Raw genomic sequence first — 20,262 nt, forward strand, 5'->3', positions numbered from 1 at the left:
TGGACGGAGCCGTATTATTTTTGGTCATATTATTCTTTTGTTGTTTTGGTTGGGCAACGCTTGGTGCGACCCATTTGCATTTTGGACCTGTATATATGAAAGATCTCTTTCATCTCAGTAGATTTGTCTGGTTATGTTCGTGTTCCAGGAAATTCCAGGCTGCGCAAGTAAACCGAATTAAATGTTCATTAATAAATGACGGTTATAAGTGACTCTCGGGAATTCGGGAGTTGAGCACATGCGCGAACCCCGAATTCCAGGGCGTTACATCTTCGGAATCTCATCCCTTGTTACTCACAACTATAAAGTTGAATGGTAACAATTATTTGTAATGGGCTCAATCTGTGAAGTTGTTTTTAGGGAGTAAATACAAACTTCATAATCTGTGAATCTCATCCCTTGTTACTCACAACTGTAAAGTTGAATGGTAACAATTATTTGTAATGGGCTCAATCTATGAAGCTGTTTTTAAGGGGTAAATACAGACTTCATATATATTGGATGAAGCTACAGATTCTACAAATGGGAATTTCAAGACTAGAATCAAGGAGAACTACCAAGTCATGGCTTGGCCGCTTAACAATATGGAACTGACTATGAGTAATTCCGTCATATTTCTAACCTTAGTGAAAAGGATATGGGACACCCTTCATGCTATGTATTCAGAAGCTCAAAATATATCCAAAATGTTCACGTTGATCTCAGACATTGGTAGATTTCAACAAGATTCAAGATTCCTAAGGAGTACTTTTTGGCTCTTCGGGGAATGTGGGATAAGATGGACCTTTATCATCCCCTTCCCTCCAACTGTACAACAGACTATGAGCATGAATGGAAGAAGCATGAAGAAACAAAAAATATGCAATTCGTTTCTGGTCTCAACCTTGAGTGTCATATCTTTTGAGTATACTTGTCCATGTACTCCATGATTTTCTTTCGGATCTCTAGATTAATATTAGGACATGCTCTGGTATTTGATCCCGAGGTGTGTGTAAGGTGTTGCTTTTGCTAGTTAATGCCACCCACATTTACGAACCCATAAATGTCACACATTATGTAGGATTTTTGGGAAGCAGTAACGCCCATACCTCCATCCTATGTCATTAGACTTTTGTTTCAAAGAAGAAGATTAGGAAGAAGAGATGATAACTTGATGAAACTTGAGAGACAGAGATTACCAATCGAGTCATAACTCTACTACTCTAATCTACTTCTAACTTCTAGGTACTAGGGAGGGAAGGAGGGGGGGTTTCTACTTCAACGCTTGATATTTTTCCACTTATCAATAACCATCCACCTATGTCGCTCAATCATTAGTGCCTTGTGGCATTTTTTTTTCTCCTTTTGTGATCCAAGAGGACCTTGAGTTAATTCAAGGATCTTGAATTGCATTGCACCAAGTTCACTTTCAGAAAAATCCAAGACCGAGAGATCTCTAACCATGCTTACAAACTAACTTTCAAAATGCGCTTAGTTTGGATCACCAGAACAGTTCGGGCCTAGAACCTATCAAAACCAACTTGCCACTAAACCTAATAGTTGAGTTTGGTTCACTAGGAATGGACTTGACACATTAAATACCCATTTAGCAACACCATTTGGTATACATGTTGTGCACAAGTATGGGCTAACAGTTGTTATGGTTCTCATAAATTAAACCTAAATGTTTTAGTTTATAATGTAATTAATGTAATAACTCATATTTAATATTTTTCTCATCCTAATTTCTTGATATCCTCAGTGCATGTTCAGGCCATGAGTATTTCATCATGATTCTTGGACCGAACACAAACATGATCTAAACCTGACCAATTACATAAATGGATAAGCTTAGTACACGACCCATTTAATAAATGTATCACTTATTTTGACTTGGACTTTACCCAGTAATTGATGTAACGAGTTAGAGCATGAAGCCCAATAATTTATTTGGTTTGGGGCTAGAACTTGATGCAGACATCAGTGGTGCACCCTTTAGAGTATACCAGAGGAGGAGGCGTCGCCGACAGAGTACCGGAGCTGTGGAGTTGATATGAATGGACGTTGGGTCTATTGGACCCATTTTCTGACGTATTACAAGTACAGGAGCGACATGATCACACCCTGACCATAGATCCATGGGTCGGATTTCACACCCTACTACACGGGTGTTTTACTTTTAGGCGTTTTTGTTCTTTTTTCTTATTTCATGGGCTTTATTGTACTTTCTTTATTTTTTTGCTTTTTTGTTATTTTTCTTATTTTCAAGGGCTATAATACACTTTTACTTTTTCCATAACTTATATATACGTTGTGAGAAACCCTCTTTTCATTATTATTGAATGAATAAAAATTTGTATTGTTTCTTCCTCTTTATTCAAGAGATTAGGGTTTCGAGATTGACCTTTGGGTATTGAGGATCCCACTCCGATTTCAGGTTCCCTTCTTTCTATATCTTCAAGGTGTAGGAAAAGGTAAGAATCATCATCTTTTTCTTTTGACGACAAAAGGACTTGTACTTTCTTTATCTTGAACCCTTCATTCTTCACCCATTTCGTTCCTCTCTGGATATCCCCTTTCTAATTTGAATGGAGAAAAGGGATGGTTAGTCAGTATAATTATATCCAAACTTGACCATGGACTGACTTATGATAGATTTGAGATATCCTCGTATCCCCAGGTCTTCCTTTTTTACCGTTTACGTGATTTTATGCTATGGGGCATGATCTTAACGGAATGACTTCATCTTTGTGTTGAGATTTACCTAATCCTTTTGATTGGAAATAGTTAGTTAATTGGTATATTTATTTAAACAATTTTTAACCTGATTATACATGCATCTAGGGTTAGGTCATCACAAGTACCTGCATTAAATTTGGTATCAGAGAAGGGGACATATTTTGTTGAGTTTAGTTAGCCATTTTTCTTAAGTTTTGTTGAGTCCCCATATATATCTAGGCCATATAGGTAGTTGCATTGCATTGGTTTCATCGTTTTTACTATTTCTTGCACATAGATCTAAGACCACTCACTTATCATTCCTGTTGTATGCCCATGCCAACTGGTCGTGGATTTGGTCTCCATTACACCATGGACTCCGATCAATTTGCCAAGGCTATGGAGGGCCTAACTAAGAGAATAGATTAACGGTTTTGAACCTTGAGGGATGATATCGCGCAACACTTTGCGCATCAGGATGGTAGGTTCACGCGTTTAGATGAGAGTTGTGCGTCTAGAGGCTGTTATTCCAACCGCCATTGTAGGTGGAGCCAAAGTGACCCTCGACACTGGGTCGTCGATCAGTCCCAAGTTGTGGGGCCCGATCTGCCTAGGGATGGTTTGGGCACAGGCCAGGCCCATGGGCTTGGCAACAGACACGATGGGGTACATCAAATACCACTCATACACAATCGTGATCATGTTCTTCCCACCCAATGGGAGGGCCATGCTGTGGTGTGTCTTCAACACTCCCAGAGATATCATGAGCACGAGGATCCTGTTTATAGGGTCATGAAGGGTATCAAGGTTGACGCCCTCAGTTTTGATGGGAGATTGGACATCAAAGTTTTTTCCGACTGATTAGCAGACATGAACCACTTCTTTGAGTGTCACGGTTTGCCAGACCCACGACGAGTTAGGTTTCCGAAGATGAAATTGGTGGGCCAAGCAAAACTATATTGGGAAAATATGAAGCGTCGTCGTGAGCAATCTGGAGAGGGGTGAGTTCTCTTTTGGATTAAGATGAAAGAATTGTTACGAGAGAAGTATGTTTCCCTTTTTTTACAAGCAGAGGCCGTTGGATCAATGACACATTTTGTGCCAAGGATCCATAACGGCGACAGAATACATTGCCAAGTTTGATGAATATATGATGAGGTGTGATGTGGATGAGGACACTGCTATGGTTCTCTCCCGTTTTCGTATGGGCCTCGGGCCGGAGCTTCAGCGGGAGCTTACGCTTCACATGGTCACCAGTCTAAAACATGCTTACCAGGTGGTGCAAGAACTGGAGCACTGTGTGCGCCAATCCAATGTGAGGGGGATTGATTTTCAACCTACTATGTCAAGAGTAGCTCCGCAGGGAGCGAGACCCCAGATCGGAATTCAACCCATAGCTCAACCTGGTACCCAGCTAGTCAATAGAAATCGAAGTAATAATATGGCTGGATCAAGTACTAGGCCCGAATTGCCAGGGCAGTACTACCGCTGTGGTGGCATGGGTCACATCGTTGCCAAGTGTTCAAATAAGGGTGGGCGCATTGCCTTTGTTTCCGAACACCTCACAAAAGAAGTGACAGATAAAGTTGATGGTGACTAGAGTGATGAGGAGATCATTATCCCCTCCCTAGATCCAGCTAGTAATGTCGAGGGTGATATTGTGGAGACTATCCCACTTAAAGTGGTGAGATGCGCCTTAACCCAGATGAAAGAAAGCGAAGATTGGCGCAGAACCACTATTTTTCACACTTACGCCAAATGTGGAGAAAAGAGCTACAAAGTAATCATAGACAGCAGGAGCTGTGAAAATATAGTTTTCCCAGTTACTTTGAGTCGCCTCGGGTTGAAGCCAGTCCTTCACCCCAACCAATTCAGAGTTTCTTGGGTGGATGCGACATCCCTCCCTATGACCCAGCGTTGCCTTGTTTCAATTGAGTTTGGACCATACAAGGACAGGTTGTGGTGCGATGTGGTCACGATGGATGTTGGTCATATCATCTTGGGAAGGTCATGGCTCTATGACAAAGATGTCACAATATTCAGGTGTACGAATAATTGTATATTTAAGCATGAAGGAAAGAAGATTGTCTTAAGCCCACTCCCTCCTAAATCGTGAACAGGAGCGAAAAATGTTGCGTCCCTAAGCGGTCTTAAGAGTCAAAGGGCGCCTCAGTTGAAGTCTCTCCACATCATAGATGCTAAGGAGTTTGAGAGAGAAACCAAGGTGGAGACTATGGTGTACGGCCTACTGGCTAGGGAAAGTATACCTGACGCAGGACAGCTCTAATTATGATGCATGCTCATGGAGATAATTAAATAGCGGAAATAAAAGGAATAAATGATCTAAAATTCTAACAGTAATCATCATAACTGAGAAAATCAAAAAGGAAACATGCAATGGAGCGGGCCATCACTACAACCATGGAGTATGGAATTCAATTACTACTTAGGTTAGATCCGGCGAGGGATGAGACCTCCCGATCTTGCATGGTCACACCCAATCGATCAATGAAGATCACTAGTCCGAAGAACTAAGAAGTTTCTCGGATTAGGGATTTGAGAATCTGGGGATTTAGGATTTAGATCGGTTCTCAAGATTTTGATCGAAGAAGAATTAGCCAAAACTGAAAAATAAAAGAAAGAAATTTATTACCTTGAGGAAGTTAGAGGGGCACAAGAAGAAATTAGAAGAAGAAGATCAAAGGGAGAGAAGAAGCACCATTAGAGAGAAGAGAGGAAGGAGGCAACCAAAGGGTTTGCTTTTCATTAATCAATAGTTTTAAATTCGTGTTTAGGGCTTTACCCCACTTAAATAAGCAAATAAAGACATAAAATTACTAAAATACCCCTAGGATAAGCAAATAAAGATATAAGATTACTAAAAGACCCCTAACTAAGTAAAAAAACGTGCAAATAACATAAGTATGGGAAAGTTTGGGCGCTCGATCTTCTTTCTCCAATCTTCCTTCACATGTGTCTTCCCTAAGTGGGGTCTTCTATATGTTCAATCACATGTGAAAGGTCTTCAGCTCCTCAATATTCGCCTATCCACAAGGACGGCACTTGTGGTTGGCGCTTTCTTCGTTGGTACACCTTGAATGCACCTGTGTCCGCATCAATTCCCCTCGGGTGAGAAAAACTCGACCCCGACGAGCTGAAACTTTTGTAGTGCTCAAGTATATCTGGATCAATACCCTGCAATGCGTCGCCCGACAGCCATGTAGATTCAGACGATGGTTTGTTTTTCCACCTGACAAGATACCTTTGGAAACCCCCATCTCTCGTGGATACTATCTCGTCATCCAAGATTTCCTCAATTGCTTCTTTATGGGTAATGGGTGGAGGAGGGGGTGGAAGGGGTTGGGTAGCAAACTCAGAAAAAGGCCATGAAAAGGACGATGTATCAACAATGGGACTATGGGCACGGACTAAATCTTCCACATTAAAAGTTGGATTAATGCTCATTTCAGATGGAAGGTCAACCCGATACGCGTTGGACCCAACCTTTTGTAATATCTTAAATGGTCTAGCACTACGCGCTTGTAATTTCTTTGCTGATCCTTGAGAGAATCGCTCTAGCCTTATTCGCACCATTACATAGTCTCCTTCTTGAAATTCTTGGACTCTACGATGAGAATCAGCTGAAACTTTATAATCATCATTGCTCTTATTTAACCGCTATCTAATATGTGTATGCAAATCATGAATATGGCGTGCGAATACATCGGCTGACTCAGAAGACCTTTGGGTAACAAACATAGGTAAGAGATCTATGGGCATTCTAGGTTTATAACCACTTACAATTTCAAAAGGACTCAACCCTGTAGATCTATTAACTGACCCATTATAAGCAAGTTCAGAGTTGGTAAAATTAGGTCCCAAGTCTTAACATGTTCACCCACTAGACAACGTAGAAGATTTCCAAGGCTACGGTTTACCACTTCAGTTTGACCATCTGTTTGTGGGTGGTAAGCAGTAGAAAATTGCAAACGAGTTCCCATAATGTGCCACAGTGTCTTCCAAAAATAGCTAGTAAATTGAACATCACGATCAGACACTATAGTTTTAGGTAACCCATGGAGACGCACCACACCATCAAAAAAGATACGAGCAACATGAGACGCATCTGACGTCTTCGAACATGGGAGGAAATGCGCCATTTTAGAAAAACAGTCCACAACGACAAAAACGGAATTGTGCTTTTTTATAGTCTTGGGAAGCCCGAGCACGAAGTCTATACTAATGTCCTGCCACGGAGCCTGTGGCACTGGCAATGGCGTGTACAGCCCGGTATTTTGCTTTCTTTGCTTTGCCAGCTGACATGTTCGACACTGCCCTAAAACTTTGGCTACGTCTCGCTTGAGGCTTGGCCAATAGAATCGATCTTCCACAAGGGCAATGGTCTTATCACGACCAAAATGACCAGCTATCCCTCCTGAATGAAGCTCCCAGATGAGGAATTCACGATGGGACATACGGGGAATACAAAGTCTGTCTCCCTTGAAAAGAAAGCCATCTTTAAGAACATATTCACCCATAATATGCTGGTCACTAGAGAGCGACGCGTAAGTACCCCCAAAATCAGGACATATGGGGTATTCATCTTTTAGTTGCTCAAATCCGACTACCACTACACTCAAGGAGTTGAGCAACGCAACTCTCCTACTAAGGGCATCCACTGGTTTGTTTTCAACCCCGGCCTTGTGTTTCAAAACAAACGAATATTCCTGAAGAAACGCTACCCACTTGGCATGCCTTGGGTTGAGTTTCTTCTGAGAATGCAAATATCTCAAAGCCTCATGGTCAGAAAACAAAACAAATTCTTGCGGTAGGAGGTAGTGTCGCCAATGTCTCAGGGATTGCACTACCGCATAAAATTCTTTGTCGTAAGTGGAGTATTTTTGTTTTGCCTCATTCAGTTTTTCACTGAAATAGGTCACTGGGTGTCCTTCTTGACTCAACACTCCACCTATACCGACACCAGACGCATCGCACGCTACTACAAAGACTTTAGAAAAGTCAGGTAGACGCATGACAGGAGCTTCCACCATCTTGCCCTTAATTTCTTTAAAAGCCTTGACGGCGGCTTTAAACCACACGAACTCTCCCATTTTCATGCACTCAGTAATGGGAGCCATGATCGTGCTAAAACCCCTAATGAACCGACGATAAAAAGTTGCTAGGCCGTGAAAACTTCGCACCTCATGAATGTTCCTTGGTTCTGGCCACTTAACTATGGCTCTGACTTTTTCAGGGTCTGCCCGCATCCCTTCAGATGACACTATAAATCCTAAGAACACAACTTGGTTAGACATGAATGCACATTTCTTAAGATTAGCGTACAACTTTTCCTTCCTAAGGACACTACAGACCTTCTTTAAATGTTCAAGGTATGATTCCTTAGTGGTACTATAAATAAGAATATCGTCAAAGTACACCACTAGGAATTTTTTCATGAATGGCCTCAAAGTTTGTGTCATCACCCGCATGAAAGTACTGGGTGCGTTAGTCAAGCCGAATGGCATGACCAACTACTCATATAGCCCATCTTTCGTCTTAAACGCCGTCTTCCACTCATCTCCTGGGCGTATACGAATTTGGTGATATCCACTCTTGAGGTCTATCTTAGAGAATATAGTAGACCTGGCCATCATGTCAAGCATATCATCAAGTCTAGGTATAGGGAACCTATACTTGACAGTAATTTTATTTATGGCACGGCTGTCCACACACATGCGCCACGTGCCGTCTTTCTTTGGCGTCAACAATGCAGGCACGGCACACGGGCTCATACTCTCTTGGATGAAACCCTTTTGCAGAAGCTCATCAATTTGCTTCTTCAACTCTGCATGCGCTGCAGGGTTCATCCTGTAGTGAGGAAGGTTCAGTAAAGTAGACCCTGGGACAAGATCAATGGCATGTTGTATGTCCCTCATAGGTGGCAACTCATTCGGTAAGTCTTCAGGAAATACATCACTGTATTCCTTCAGGACCGAGGTCACCTCACAGGGCAACTCTGATGGAACCTCAGGTGTAATTTCTCTAGCCACAAGGGCATACACCATAGAATCCTCCTTAGCCTCTTTTTCAAACTCTCTTGCGCTGATTATATGTAAAGACTTAGGTTTGGATTTCCCCATTTCTCTAGGCTCACTTGCCTTCTCATCCTTCTTCTTCCCTAGTGTATTCTCAGGTGGCATGGGATTAAGTTTGATCTTTTTACCATTATACATAAAAGTACACGCATTCGAACGGCCAAAGATCGTGACATCATTATCGAATAGCCACGGTCTACCTAGGATAACATGTCCCACATCCATAGGTAAAACATCACACCACAGGGACTCTTTGTATGACCCAAACTCAATGGGGACTAGACATTGCTGGGTGACAGGTAGGGATGTCTTGTCAACCCAAGAAACTTTATACGGGTCTGGATGAGGTGTGGATTTCAGTTTTAAGCGATCTAAGGTGCTAGTGGAAATCACATTCTGACAACTTCCACTGTCCACTATCACCTTACAATTCTTTTCACCACACTTGGCAATAGTGTAGAAGATAGTGCTTCGACGCCAGTCAGCACTACTTCTAGACTGAGCTAACACACGCCTGACTACTGCAAGCGTTGCTTCTCCATCCACTTCTTCATCAGTAAGTCCTCCTTCAGGGTGATACTCTTCAACTTCATAATCACCCTGGTCATCTCCACCCTCGTGGGACTCCCCTATAACTAAGGCTCTCCCACGGCTCTTCGTAGGACACTGATTAGACATGTGGCCAAGGTTGCCACACTCATAGCACCTCACTTGGCTCATGTTACTAGGACCGGCACCAAGAAACCCTTTGCCCTTGTCCTCCCTAGGCCTAGGCGGAATGGTCGCCTGTGCCCTAGGTTGATTACCAATATTAGGTTTAGTTCCTTGGGAACTAGATCTAGCAGTGGAGTCTCGGAACTCAAAACGACGAAAGACAGGAGCCTTCAGATACTGCTCTAACTCCTGCACGACTTGATATGCTTCATCTAAGTCCGTTAAGGGCCGAGTAATAAGCTCGCGCTGAAGATCCGCACAAAGGCCCGTCTTAAAACGCGAGAGCGTTACTAGAGGGTCTTCTCGGATATCACATCGCATCACATACTCTTCAAATTTAGCGATGTAGTCAGCGGTAGGCATTGACCCTTGGCGTAAGGATTGCCATTGGTCAAGGAGCTTCTGACGGTATGAGAGAGGAAGGTACTTCTCCTTCAACTTCTCTTTCATCTCATACCAATGTGTGATAAGGGCTCTACCAACTCTCTCTATCCTACGCTCGGTGTTGGTCCAGAAGAGCTTGGCTTGACCCACAAGCTTCATCTTAGCAAACCGCATTTGACGGTTTTCTGACATGCCATACCACTCAAAGTAGTGGTCCATGTCAGCAACCCAGTCAAGGAATGCCTTGGGATCGAAGCGTCCATCAAAACTCGGGGCCTCAACTCTCACACTCTTCATCGCACGCTCATCTGGATCATAACGGTCTTGATGACCACATGTGGCTCGTGCCTCTTGCACCACACCACGACTGTTACCACGATCTCTATCCTCATTACCACCATGTGTGGCAGCACGTTCTTCAATGATTCCTTTCACTTGGGAGTGCGCATCTTCCCCTACAGCGGGGTTTTCCTTTTGGGACGCCTCTAGTTGCTCCACCTTAGTCATGGTAGTGGTAATTTGGTTCTCAAGGCGAGCAAACTCACGCCTTTGACCCGCTTCTAGGGCCGTTATCTTTTGTATCAATTGAGCAAGTTGCTCAGATAACTGCTTGTTATTCATGGTAGGTTAAAGTCCGAAACCTCTACCTTTTCTCGTGGGCATACAATGAAGACTTGAACCAAACTCTACCTAACTAGACTACTAGGAGTTATGACTTTCAAGATGAATGCGATGAATGCAAAACTACTATGAACTGACACAATTAAGTTGAAATAGGAAACAACTCAAATCTGAAAATTTTCCAGATTAGGAACTTTCTAAAATTGGAAAGTTTCTAAAATTGAAAACTTTCTAAACCTGGAACTTTCCTATGTTAAACCTAAAAATCAAAATCCTAATTTGATAACTCGATCTAGACAAAAACCATGCAAGCCTAGGCTTTGATACCAAATTTGACGCAGGACAGCCCTAATTACGATGCATGCTCATGGAGATAATTAAACAGCGGAAATAAAAGGAATAAATGATCTAAAATTCTAACAGTAATCATCATAACTGAGAAAATCAAAAAGGAAACATGCAATGGAGCGGGCCATCACTACAACCATGGAGTATGGAATTCAATTACTACTTAGGTTGGATCCTACGAGGGATGAGACCTCCCGATCTTGCATGGTCACACCCAATCGATCAATGAAGATCACTAGTCCGAAGAACCAAGAAGTTTCTCGGATTAGGGATTTGAGAATTTGGGGATTTAGGGTTTAGATCGGTTCTCAAGATTTTGATCGAAGAAGAATTAGCCAAAACTGAAAAATAGAAGAAAGAAATTTATTACCTTGAGGAAGTTAGAGGGGCACAAGAAGAAATTAGAAGAAGAAGATCAAGGGGAGAGAAGAAGCACCATTAGAGAGAAGAGAGGAAGGAGGCAACCAAAGGGTTTGCTTTTCATTAATCAATAGTTTTAAATTTGTGTTTAGGGATTTAACCCACTTAAATAAGCAAATAAAGACATAAAATTACTAAAATACCCCTAGGATAAGCAAATAAAGATATAAGATTACTAAAAGACCCCTAACTAAGTAAAAAAACGTGCAAATAACATAAGTATGGGAAAGTTTAGGCGCTCGATCTTCTTTCTCCAATCTTCTTTCACATGTGTCTTCCCTAAGTGGGGTCTTCTATATGTCCAATCATATGTGAAAGGTCTTCAGCTCCTCAATATTCGCCTATCCACAAGGACGGCACTTGTGGTTGGCGCTTTCTTCGTTGGTACACCTTGAATGCACCTGTGTCCGCATCAATACCTGAGGTTGATATGGGGATATCCTAGTGGCGAATTCTTCCTATCCGAGGAGAATTGATGCGGACATCAGTGGTGTACCCTTTAGGGTGTACCAGAGGAGGATGCGTCACCGATAGAGTACCAGAGTGGAGGAGTTGATTTGGATGGACGTTGGGTCCATCGGACCCATTTTCTGACGCGCTACAAGTGTAGGAGTGGCATGACCGCACCCTAAGCATAGATCCATGGGTTGGATTTCACACCCTACCACACGAGTGTTTCAGTTTTAAGCATTTTTATTTTTTTTTCTTGTTTCAGGGGCTTTATTGCACTTTATTGATTTTTCGTATTTTTGCTATTTTTCTTGTTTTCAAGGGCTTTAGTGGACTTCTACTTTTTCCATTGCTTATATATATATATGTTGTGTGAAACCCTATTTTCATTATTATTGAATGAATAAAAATTCATATCTTTTATTCCTCTTTATTCAAGATATTAGGGTTTCAAGATTGACCCTTGGGTGTTGAGGATTTCACCCCGATTTCAAGTTCCCTTCTTTCTACATCTTTGAGGTGCAGGAAAATGTAAGAATCATCCTCATTTTCTTTTGACGACAAAAGGACCTATACTTTGTTAATCTCGAACCCTTCATTCTTCACCCCTTTTGTTCCTCTCTAGATATCCCGTTTCTAGTTTGAACGGGAGAAGAGGAATGGTTAGACAGTAGAATCAGATTCAAACTTGACCGTGGACTGATTTATGCTAAATCTGGGATATCCCCATATCCTTAGGTCCTCTATTTTTACTGTTTACGTGATTTTATGCTAAGGGGCATGATCCTGACGAAATGACCTCATCTTTATGTTGAGATTTACCTAATCCATTTGATTGGAATGGGTTAGTTAATTGGTGTATTTATTTGAACATTCTTTAACCTGATTATACATGCATCTAGGGTTATACATGTGAGTTGTAACCCTACCCAACCTAACCTGACCCAACCCATTTGCACCCTTACATTGGAGCAACTGCCAACAATGGCAAGGATCATAACATAGTGCAGGCCTATGATGTATAAGATAAATTTAAAAAAGTTGAGTTTTCACAACCAAGAGAGCTTGACTCACACAAATCTTGGTGCCAAGAAAGACTTAGGGTTTATTCCTAGAACGTCTACTTAGGAACTGATCTTTTTGTGTTAATGTGATATTTTGCAAGACAGCCACATGACTCCTTCCCTCCTATTTTCTGCTTGGATCACAAGATGCAGAAGTCTTTATAACATTCCTATTTTATAACTCCTTCCCTCCTATTTTCTGCTTTTTATACGGTTATCTGTTAGATTATTTTCATTCTTTCTTTTCATTATTATTAGACTTCAACCAATCTTTATCAGCTTCTTTTCCTCGAGTGATTAGTATTTGTACGAGTCATTAACTGTAATACACATTCCGTTGAATATCTTACTGCATAATACTGCATTTAAAACTGAAACTCCTATAATACCACAAAACCCCTATTACTGTTCATGTTCTCAACTAACCTCGTATCTGTATTCTTTTCTAAATGAACTTCTAGGTCTGATTTTCCTTACAAACATTGACAGGGGCTGCAACACCCCTTTCAATGCACCAAAACCAAATCAACTCATTGAATTGCATGTCGTCCGCCTTACCTTGTTTGTTTCATCCACGCAATCTAACTATCAACTGGTTTTCTATGAAATGAACCTTGGTGAATTTTGGACTGGATTATCCTTTCTTAGACACACATTCACAGGCCTCATATCACCACAACCTTTCTTCAGCTTTTGTTGACACCATAATGACTTTTCAAAGAACATTCTATGCATCATAATGTAATATTAGATATCAAGTCTCAAGCCATTAATGTACCAAGGTCACATGCATACATCTATTTAAACAATGTGCAGTATGGTAATAAACATGAAATCCAAGGTAGTATTGACATTGATTTCATCGCTGTTCACCTCTTTCAGGTAGTTATCATGGATAATTGACAGTTGAAAAGATTTATCAATCAATGAAGAAAGAGTTTCTCAACAGAAATCGATTACAGCTTTCAACACAAAGTAATTAGAGAGAGGAGATTTGCTAGCTGCGCTCGCACCCCTCCACATGAACATTTGCGCATGTGCCAAAATGTTAAGTATGCTAGAGATCTGAACGAGGCATATGGTGCTCCCCAACAAAAAGATGAGAATATACAATAAAATAAAATCATAAGAATGACCATGAAGGCAACACATGCAAATTGAACATGGACAACTAGCAATTCTTAAACCACCCATCCTTTCCATTTGGGATGGCCCACCAGTGAGTGGGCTGGACTGGTTTTTGCACATATTGAACTTCACGGTGGGAGACCTGACGCACACCATTCAGATATTCCACACACTAGCCAGGTTGGCACATGTGATGCGTGTAGAGGTCTACATGGTGGGGATGCGTGCGGGCTAACAAACCTCCAGAGAGCAATATTGTCAAGTGACGAGAAGAGTGAGTAAACTGAATTATAATAAACAGTAGGTTGCTCATCTAGAAGAAAACACGTGGCTTGTCAATTTCAATAAGATTCAACTTAAGATTCCCTTACACAATCTTGTAATGAAATGAAACCAGGTGTCAAAAGGAAACCTATTTTTCGGCCGCAGGGGGGGGGGGGGGGGGGGGGGGTGGGGTGGTTGGTTAAGAAACTACGGTTGTGTTTGTATGCAATATGGAATCAAATTGCAATAAATTGCAATAATTATTTCAATGAATTGGGCGTGACCCATTCGTAATAATAAAGGCTACTACCCATGTTTACATTCATGCCAATATCAAACATTGGATTTTTAAGGCAGATTCTTAGATATGACAGCATTTATTGTTCAAAGCTTGATATTTTTCCATTTATCAATATCCATCTACCTATGTCGCCCAATCTTTATTGAGCTGCAGCATTTTATCTCGTTCTTTTGGGATCCAAGAGGACCTTGAGTTAATTCAGGGATCTTGAACTGCATTGCATCATGTTCAATTTCAGAAAAATCCAAGATGGAGATATTTATAACCATGCCATGTGTAAGCTTACACTATGAATTTCAAAATGCGTTAAGTTCTAATCACCAGAACAGTTCGGGCCTAGAACCTATCAAAACCAACTTGCCACTGACCCCAGTGGGTTGAGTTTGTTCACTGGGAATGGACCTGACACATTAAATACCCATTTAGCAACACCATTTCGTATATATGTTACGCACAAGTATGGGCTTACAGTCCTTATGGCTCTCATAATTTAAAACAAAATGTATTATTTTATAATGTAATAACTCATATTTAATATTTTTCCAGTCCTAATTTCTAGATATATCCTCAGTGCATGTTCAGGCCAACACAAACATGATGCAAACCCAACCAATTCCATAAATGGATAAGCTTAGTATCCTATCGCTTATTTTGACTCAGACTTTACCCAGTAATTGATGTAACAAGTTAAGAGCATGAAATCCAAACCCAATAATTTATTTGGTTTGCGCCTAGAACAATCGTTACCCAACCCAACCCAACGAATTTGCACCCTTAAAGAGGGGCAGCGCCACCAACGATTGTTCGGAGTATCCTCGATATTATGGAAATATACCCAATATTATTCATATCTCCAGCTCGGTGATACAGATAACTCTAGTAGTATAAAAAATTTCAGGTATCGGCGATACATTGCTAAGTATCGCAAATGTATCACCAATATCTTTAACTGTGCAAATTGCAAGTGTCTCTTGTATCGCCAATATTTTCGACTGTGTTTCAATAATATTGCCAATGAATCGGTATTGCTAAAAATCAGTTTACAAAAGAAAAAACAAACAATTTCAATTTTTTATGGGTGCATGGTTGTATGATGAAATACATGTTTGTATGCATGTATACGTATGCATGGATGGATGGATAAATGATTCATGGATGGATGGATGTATGTATGGATGGATGGATGGATCATGGATGGATGTATTTATGTATGCATGGATGGATGGATGGAAGTGTGTGTTTGTGTATGTGTATCTATGTGTTTGTGTATGCATGCATGGATGGATCATGCATGTGTTTGTATGTATGCAGGTGCATGCATGAATGGATGGATCTACCATGTTTCCTTAATGTTTCCTTGAGTGACTGATACATGCTTTTAGGCTTCATTAAAGGGAAAATTATTATTTGATTCCTAAATATGCAAATGTCTTTTCACTATTGTTTGATTCTTAAATATGCAAATAAGTATATTTTAGCATCTTTTGAAGTATCATTGAAATTTGAAATATTTCACCATTTTCCCCATGTTTCTCTAATGTTTTCCCGGGTCAGCATTACATGCTTTTATACCCACATTAAAGAGCAACTTACTATTGTTGAGTCTTTTTTTGCAATTATTTGATCCCTAAATATGCAAATGTGTGTATTTTAGCATCTGCTAAAGTTTCATTGAGAAATTCCACCATTTCCTAGTGTTCCTCCAAGGTTTTCCTCAGTCAGCAATACATTTCCAGGTATCAATGATAATATAGGCGAAATCGATACATGTTTTTGTGTTCCCAGCCAGTGTGTATATATATATATATATATATATATATATATATATATATATATATATATATATATATATATATATATATGTAACGCTACCAATACTACAAACATTGCCACAAACAAAGGAGAGGATCATAACATAGTGAAGGCCTATGATGCATAAGATTACAACAGTTGAGTTTTCTCAACCAAGAGAGCTTGACGGACTCAAATCTTGATGAGACTTCAGGTTTATTCCTAGAACATCTACTTAGGAACTGTTCTTTTTGTGTTAATGTGATAGTTTGCAAGACAGCCACATGACTCCTTCCCTCCTGTTTTCTATTTGGATCACAAGATGCAGAAGTCTTTATAATCTTCCTATTTGCTTCTCTTTTGCTTTTTATAGGATTATCTGTTAGATTATTTTCATTCTTTCTGTTCAATATTATTAGCCTTCAACCATTCTTTATCAGCTTCTTTCCTTGAGTGATTAGCATTTATACAAGTCATTAACTGTAATACCCATTCCACTGGCAATCTTACTGCACAATACATTTAAAACTGAAACCCCTACAATACCACAAAATCCCTATTCTTGTTCATGTTCTCAACTAAACTCGTATCTGTATCCTTGGCTAAATGAACTTATAGGTCTGATTTACTTTACAAACGTTGACAGAGGGTCTACACTCCTTTCAATGCACCAGAACCAAATTCACTCATTGAATTGCACGTCGTCCACCTTACCACCTTGTTTGTTTCATCCACAGAATCTAACTATCAACTGGTTTTCTATGAAATGAACCTTCATGAATTTTGGACTGGATTATCCTTTCTTAGACACACATTCACAGGCCTCATATCACCACAACCTTTCTTCAGCTTTTGTTGACACCATAATGACTTTTCAAAGAACATTCTATGCATTATAATCGTATCTTAGATATCAACTCTCAAGCCATTAATGTATTAAGGTCACATGCATACATCTATGTAAACAATGCAATATGGGGAGTAAACATGATATCCAATTCAATTGTGTAGCCAAACGCACCACCATACAATCAAGAACTCACAGCAAACTGATAAACCTTGTACCAGAATTAATCCAACCGGAATAAGAAACAATTGCCACAGATCAATTTCTTCTCAGTGCAAGAAAAAAAAAAATCCAAATTCAAAAAGAGCATAAAGAAGATGAAAAGATTGCAACTAATAATAAGCATGAAATCCCCAATGAAAAAAGGGAGAATTCCCAAACCTTCCAATGTCCTCCGCCTACCGACATTTCATGCAGATAGAAGAGGCTGAGGAGGAGCGCCTTGCCGAGCAAGTTGAGTGGCAACGAGAGAGAGCACGCCTGTACACAGTCACGTCCACGCGCATGAACACGGACAAGCGTGCTCTCTCTCGTTGTCAAGCAACGCTACAAGACAAAGCAAAAGACGAAAGAAAATCTGCAGAAAAGAAGAAGAAAACGTTAAAAGAAAAAAAAAAGGCGTATCTTTGTTTGGAGAAGTTAGCTGAGAATCCACATTCCGGGCTCCAGATTAGGCGAGGGAATGTCCCAGAACTTCAAAAAAGAAAAAGAAAAAAGGGGGAGTGAGCTGCAAAAACCCGCACAATCGAATACCAGAATCAGATCAAAGACGATTCCTCATTTATAGCTGAAGTCAAACTAAAGAAAGGGGGAGGGAAGAAAATGGAAGGAAGAAAGGAAATTCCCCAATCAAAAGCCAACAAAAACCTCGTTTTCCAGTCCTAAAACAATTTAATAAAAGCACAAAGACAAAATAGTAAGCGAAAGAAACAATTCTTCATAATTTCTACCAGATCTTTCAATAAAACTAGCAAAATCGTGTGTGTGTGTGTGTGTGTGTGTGAGAGAGAGAGAGAGAGAGAGAGAGAGAGAACGAGCTTCTAGCAGATCTTTCAATAGACTGGAAAAAATGAGAGAGAACTTCTAACAGATCAGTAGCAACAAAGAAGAGAGTACAGAAACTTCGAAGAAAAATCATTCTTAAATTTCTACGAGATTTTTCATATTACTTAAGAAAGAGCGAGCGTAGAAAGGAAGAAGAGAGAGAGAGAGAGAGAGAGAGAGAGAGAGGAAACTTTGAAGAAAAGTCATTTTTAAAATTTTTAAGAGATCTTCCATGGAACTTTAGAAAGAACAGGCATGCGAGAGAGAGAGGGAGAGAGAGTAAAGAAACTCTACAAGAAAAAATCATTTTTTATTTCTAGTAGATCTTTGATAGAACTTGAGAGAGAGAGTTAAAGAAAACTCTGAAAAGAAACTCTGCAAGAAAAAATCATTTTTAACTTGTAGCAGATCTTTCATAGAACTTGAGACAGAAGTAAAAAAAAAAAAAAAAAACTCTGTAAGATATATATATCATTTTTCTATGATTTCAAGCAGAGAGCGAGAGAGACTAAACTCTGCAAGAAAGAGATTGCTTTTTAATTTCTAGCAGATCTTTCATAGAACTAGAAAAAACGGGGAGAGAGGGATGCACCTGAAAAAAGCAAAAAGAGAGATGAAAAGCTTCATCGACGAGATGGAAAGGAGAAGAGTTGCAGTATAAAAGCCACTGCCCTCTCTCCTCAATCAAACCCTAAAATGTGTAGGAAATGGTAAAAATACTGTAGTCGACTTTTTACTATTTACGGAAAGATCTGAAAATATAAATGAAACGGAACGGAGAGAGCTAGAGAGAGAAAGAGAGAGAGAATTCCCAAAGAGATAAGAACGAGACAGAAAGGGTGGATTAAAAAGAGCAGAAATCACGAGGAGGAATCCGGTCCTCCGCCCGTGGATGATGTATCTAGGCTCAAGTGGCATTTCTCGAACCGTCCATTTTCAAAGAACGTGCCTGAATGAAGACGGATTGGCTACTCCCCAACAGCCCCGTGTCAGGTGGTCGGTGCTCTGTGGGCCCCACCATGATGTATGTGTTTTATCCATTCCGTTCATCCATTTTTATAGATCATTTCAGTTACCAATTTAGAAAATGATAGGGATATAAATCTTAGGTGGACCACACCACAGGAAAACAATAATGATTAGATATCCACCATTAAAATATTCTTAAGGCCCACTATACTGTTTATTTGACATCCAATCTGTTGATTAGGTCATAAAGACCCAGATGAAGGGAAAAAATAAATATCAGCTTGATCCAGAAACTTTTATGGCCCTCAAAACGTTTTTAATGGTCAACGTCCATTCAACACTGTTTCCTATAATGTGGTCCACTTGAGATTCAGATATACCTAATTTGTTACTTTATACTATAAAATGATTTATAAAAATAGATGGACGGCATGGATGAAACACATACATCATGGTGGTGCCCAGAGAGCACCGACCACCAGCCAATGGCGGGTGGCAGGGGAGTTGCCAATCCGTTTCCTGCCTGAATATCTTCGCTCTAAAACATCAATGTCAAGACGATAGCACGCCTAGAATAAAAATGGATAAGCTCTTTTACTTTGAAACTCTGCAGCATTGTAAATCTGGTATTTGGACGTGACATCAACGGATACGATTGCTTTGAAGTGGGCCCCACTCATAAAAAGAAGGCCGGACAAAATCCCTTAGACCGAGGATCGTATTATTTTTATGGGTCCGAGAAGTTGCGAGTAGGCGGGACCATTGATTGCCGGTACTGTTTTCAAATCATTCTCTTTTTTCTCCAAAATGACGTGTAATTGAAAAGTAGAAATGACATGGTACATCTGTAAGAACCGGAATATGGTAGATCGACCTCTCTGCATGACACGTGGACAGTTTATCAATCAATCTGAACTGTCCATCTAGTGTAACATTATGAATGGAGTATTCTTCGTAAAATCAAACTACAGATATCATTCACATTTACTTTTCATATGTTTACTATCAACTGTTTTTCTCACCGTCCATTTGAATCTTACTAATTATACTGATAGGATCGTCCGATCTGTGAATTTTATTAAATTAACGTATATCCATTATCGTTCCCAATAGATGGATGGTACT

General features: G+C 40.2%; 2 protein-coding genes across 3 annotated transcripts in view; both read right to left on the reverse strand.

The window, feature by feature from the left end:
• Positions 1-18,903, reverse strand: part of LOC131246827 (uncharacterized) — a 62,989-nt gene extending 44,086 nt beyond the window's left edge. The window contains exons 1-2 of one of the 2 annotated variants that reach the window (XM_058247253.1): positions 18,761-18,903; positions 17,506-17,701 (exon numbers count right to left, since the gene is read on the reverse strand). In XM_058247253.1, coding sequence (XP_058103236.1) covers positions 17,506-17,532 — 27 coding nt within the window. In that variant the 5' untranslated portion in view covers positions 17,533-17,701; positions 18,761-18,903. Of the gene's footprint in view, positions 1-17,505; positions 17,702-18,760 lie in introns of those variants that run through there. The other variant, XM_058247254.1, reaches the window with a different exon arrangement.
• Positions 6,568-9,606, reverse strand: LOC131246829 (uncharacterized). Its single transcript, XM_058247255.1, has 2 exons — positions 8,226-9,606; positions 6,568-6,956 (listed from the first exon to the last, which is right to left on the reverse strand). The coding sequence occupies exon 1, from the start codon at positions 9,510-9,512 to the stop codon at positions 8,229-8,231; it is 1,284 nt and encodes a 427-aa protein (XP_058103238.1). The 5' UTR covers positions 9,513-9,606; the 3' UTR covers positions 6,568-6,956; positions 8,226-8,228.
• Positions 18,904-20,262: the final 1,359 nt, after the last annotated feature.

This window comes from Magnolia sinica, chromosome 5, assembly GCF_029962835.1.
Source record: "Magnolia sinica isolate HGM2019 chromosome 5, MsV1, whole genome shotgun sequence".
Classification (NCBI taxonomy): domain Eukaryota; kingdom Viridiplantae; phylum Streptophyta; class Magnoliopsida; order Magnoliales; family Magnoliaceae; genus Magnolia; species Magnolia sinica.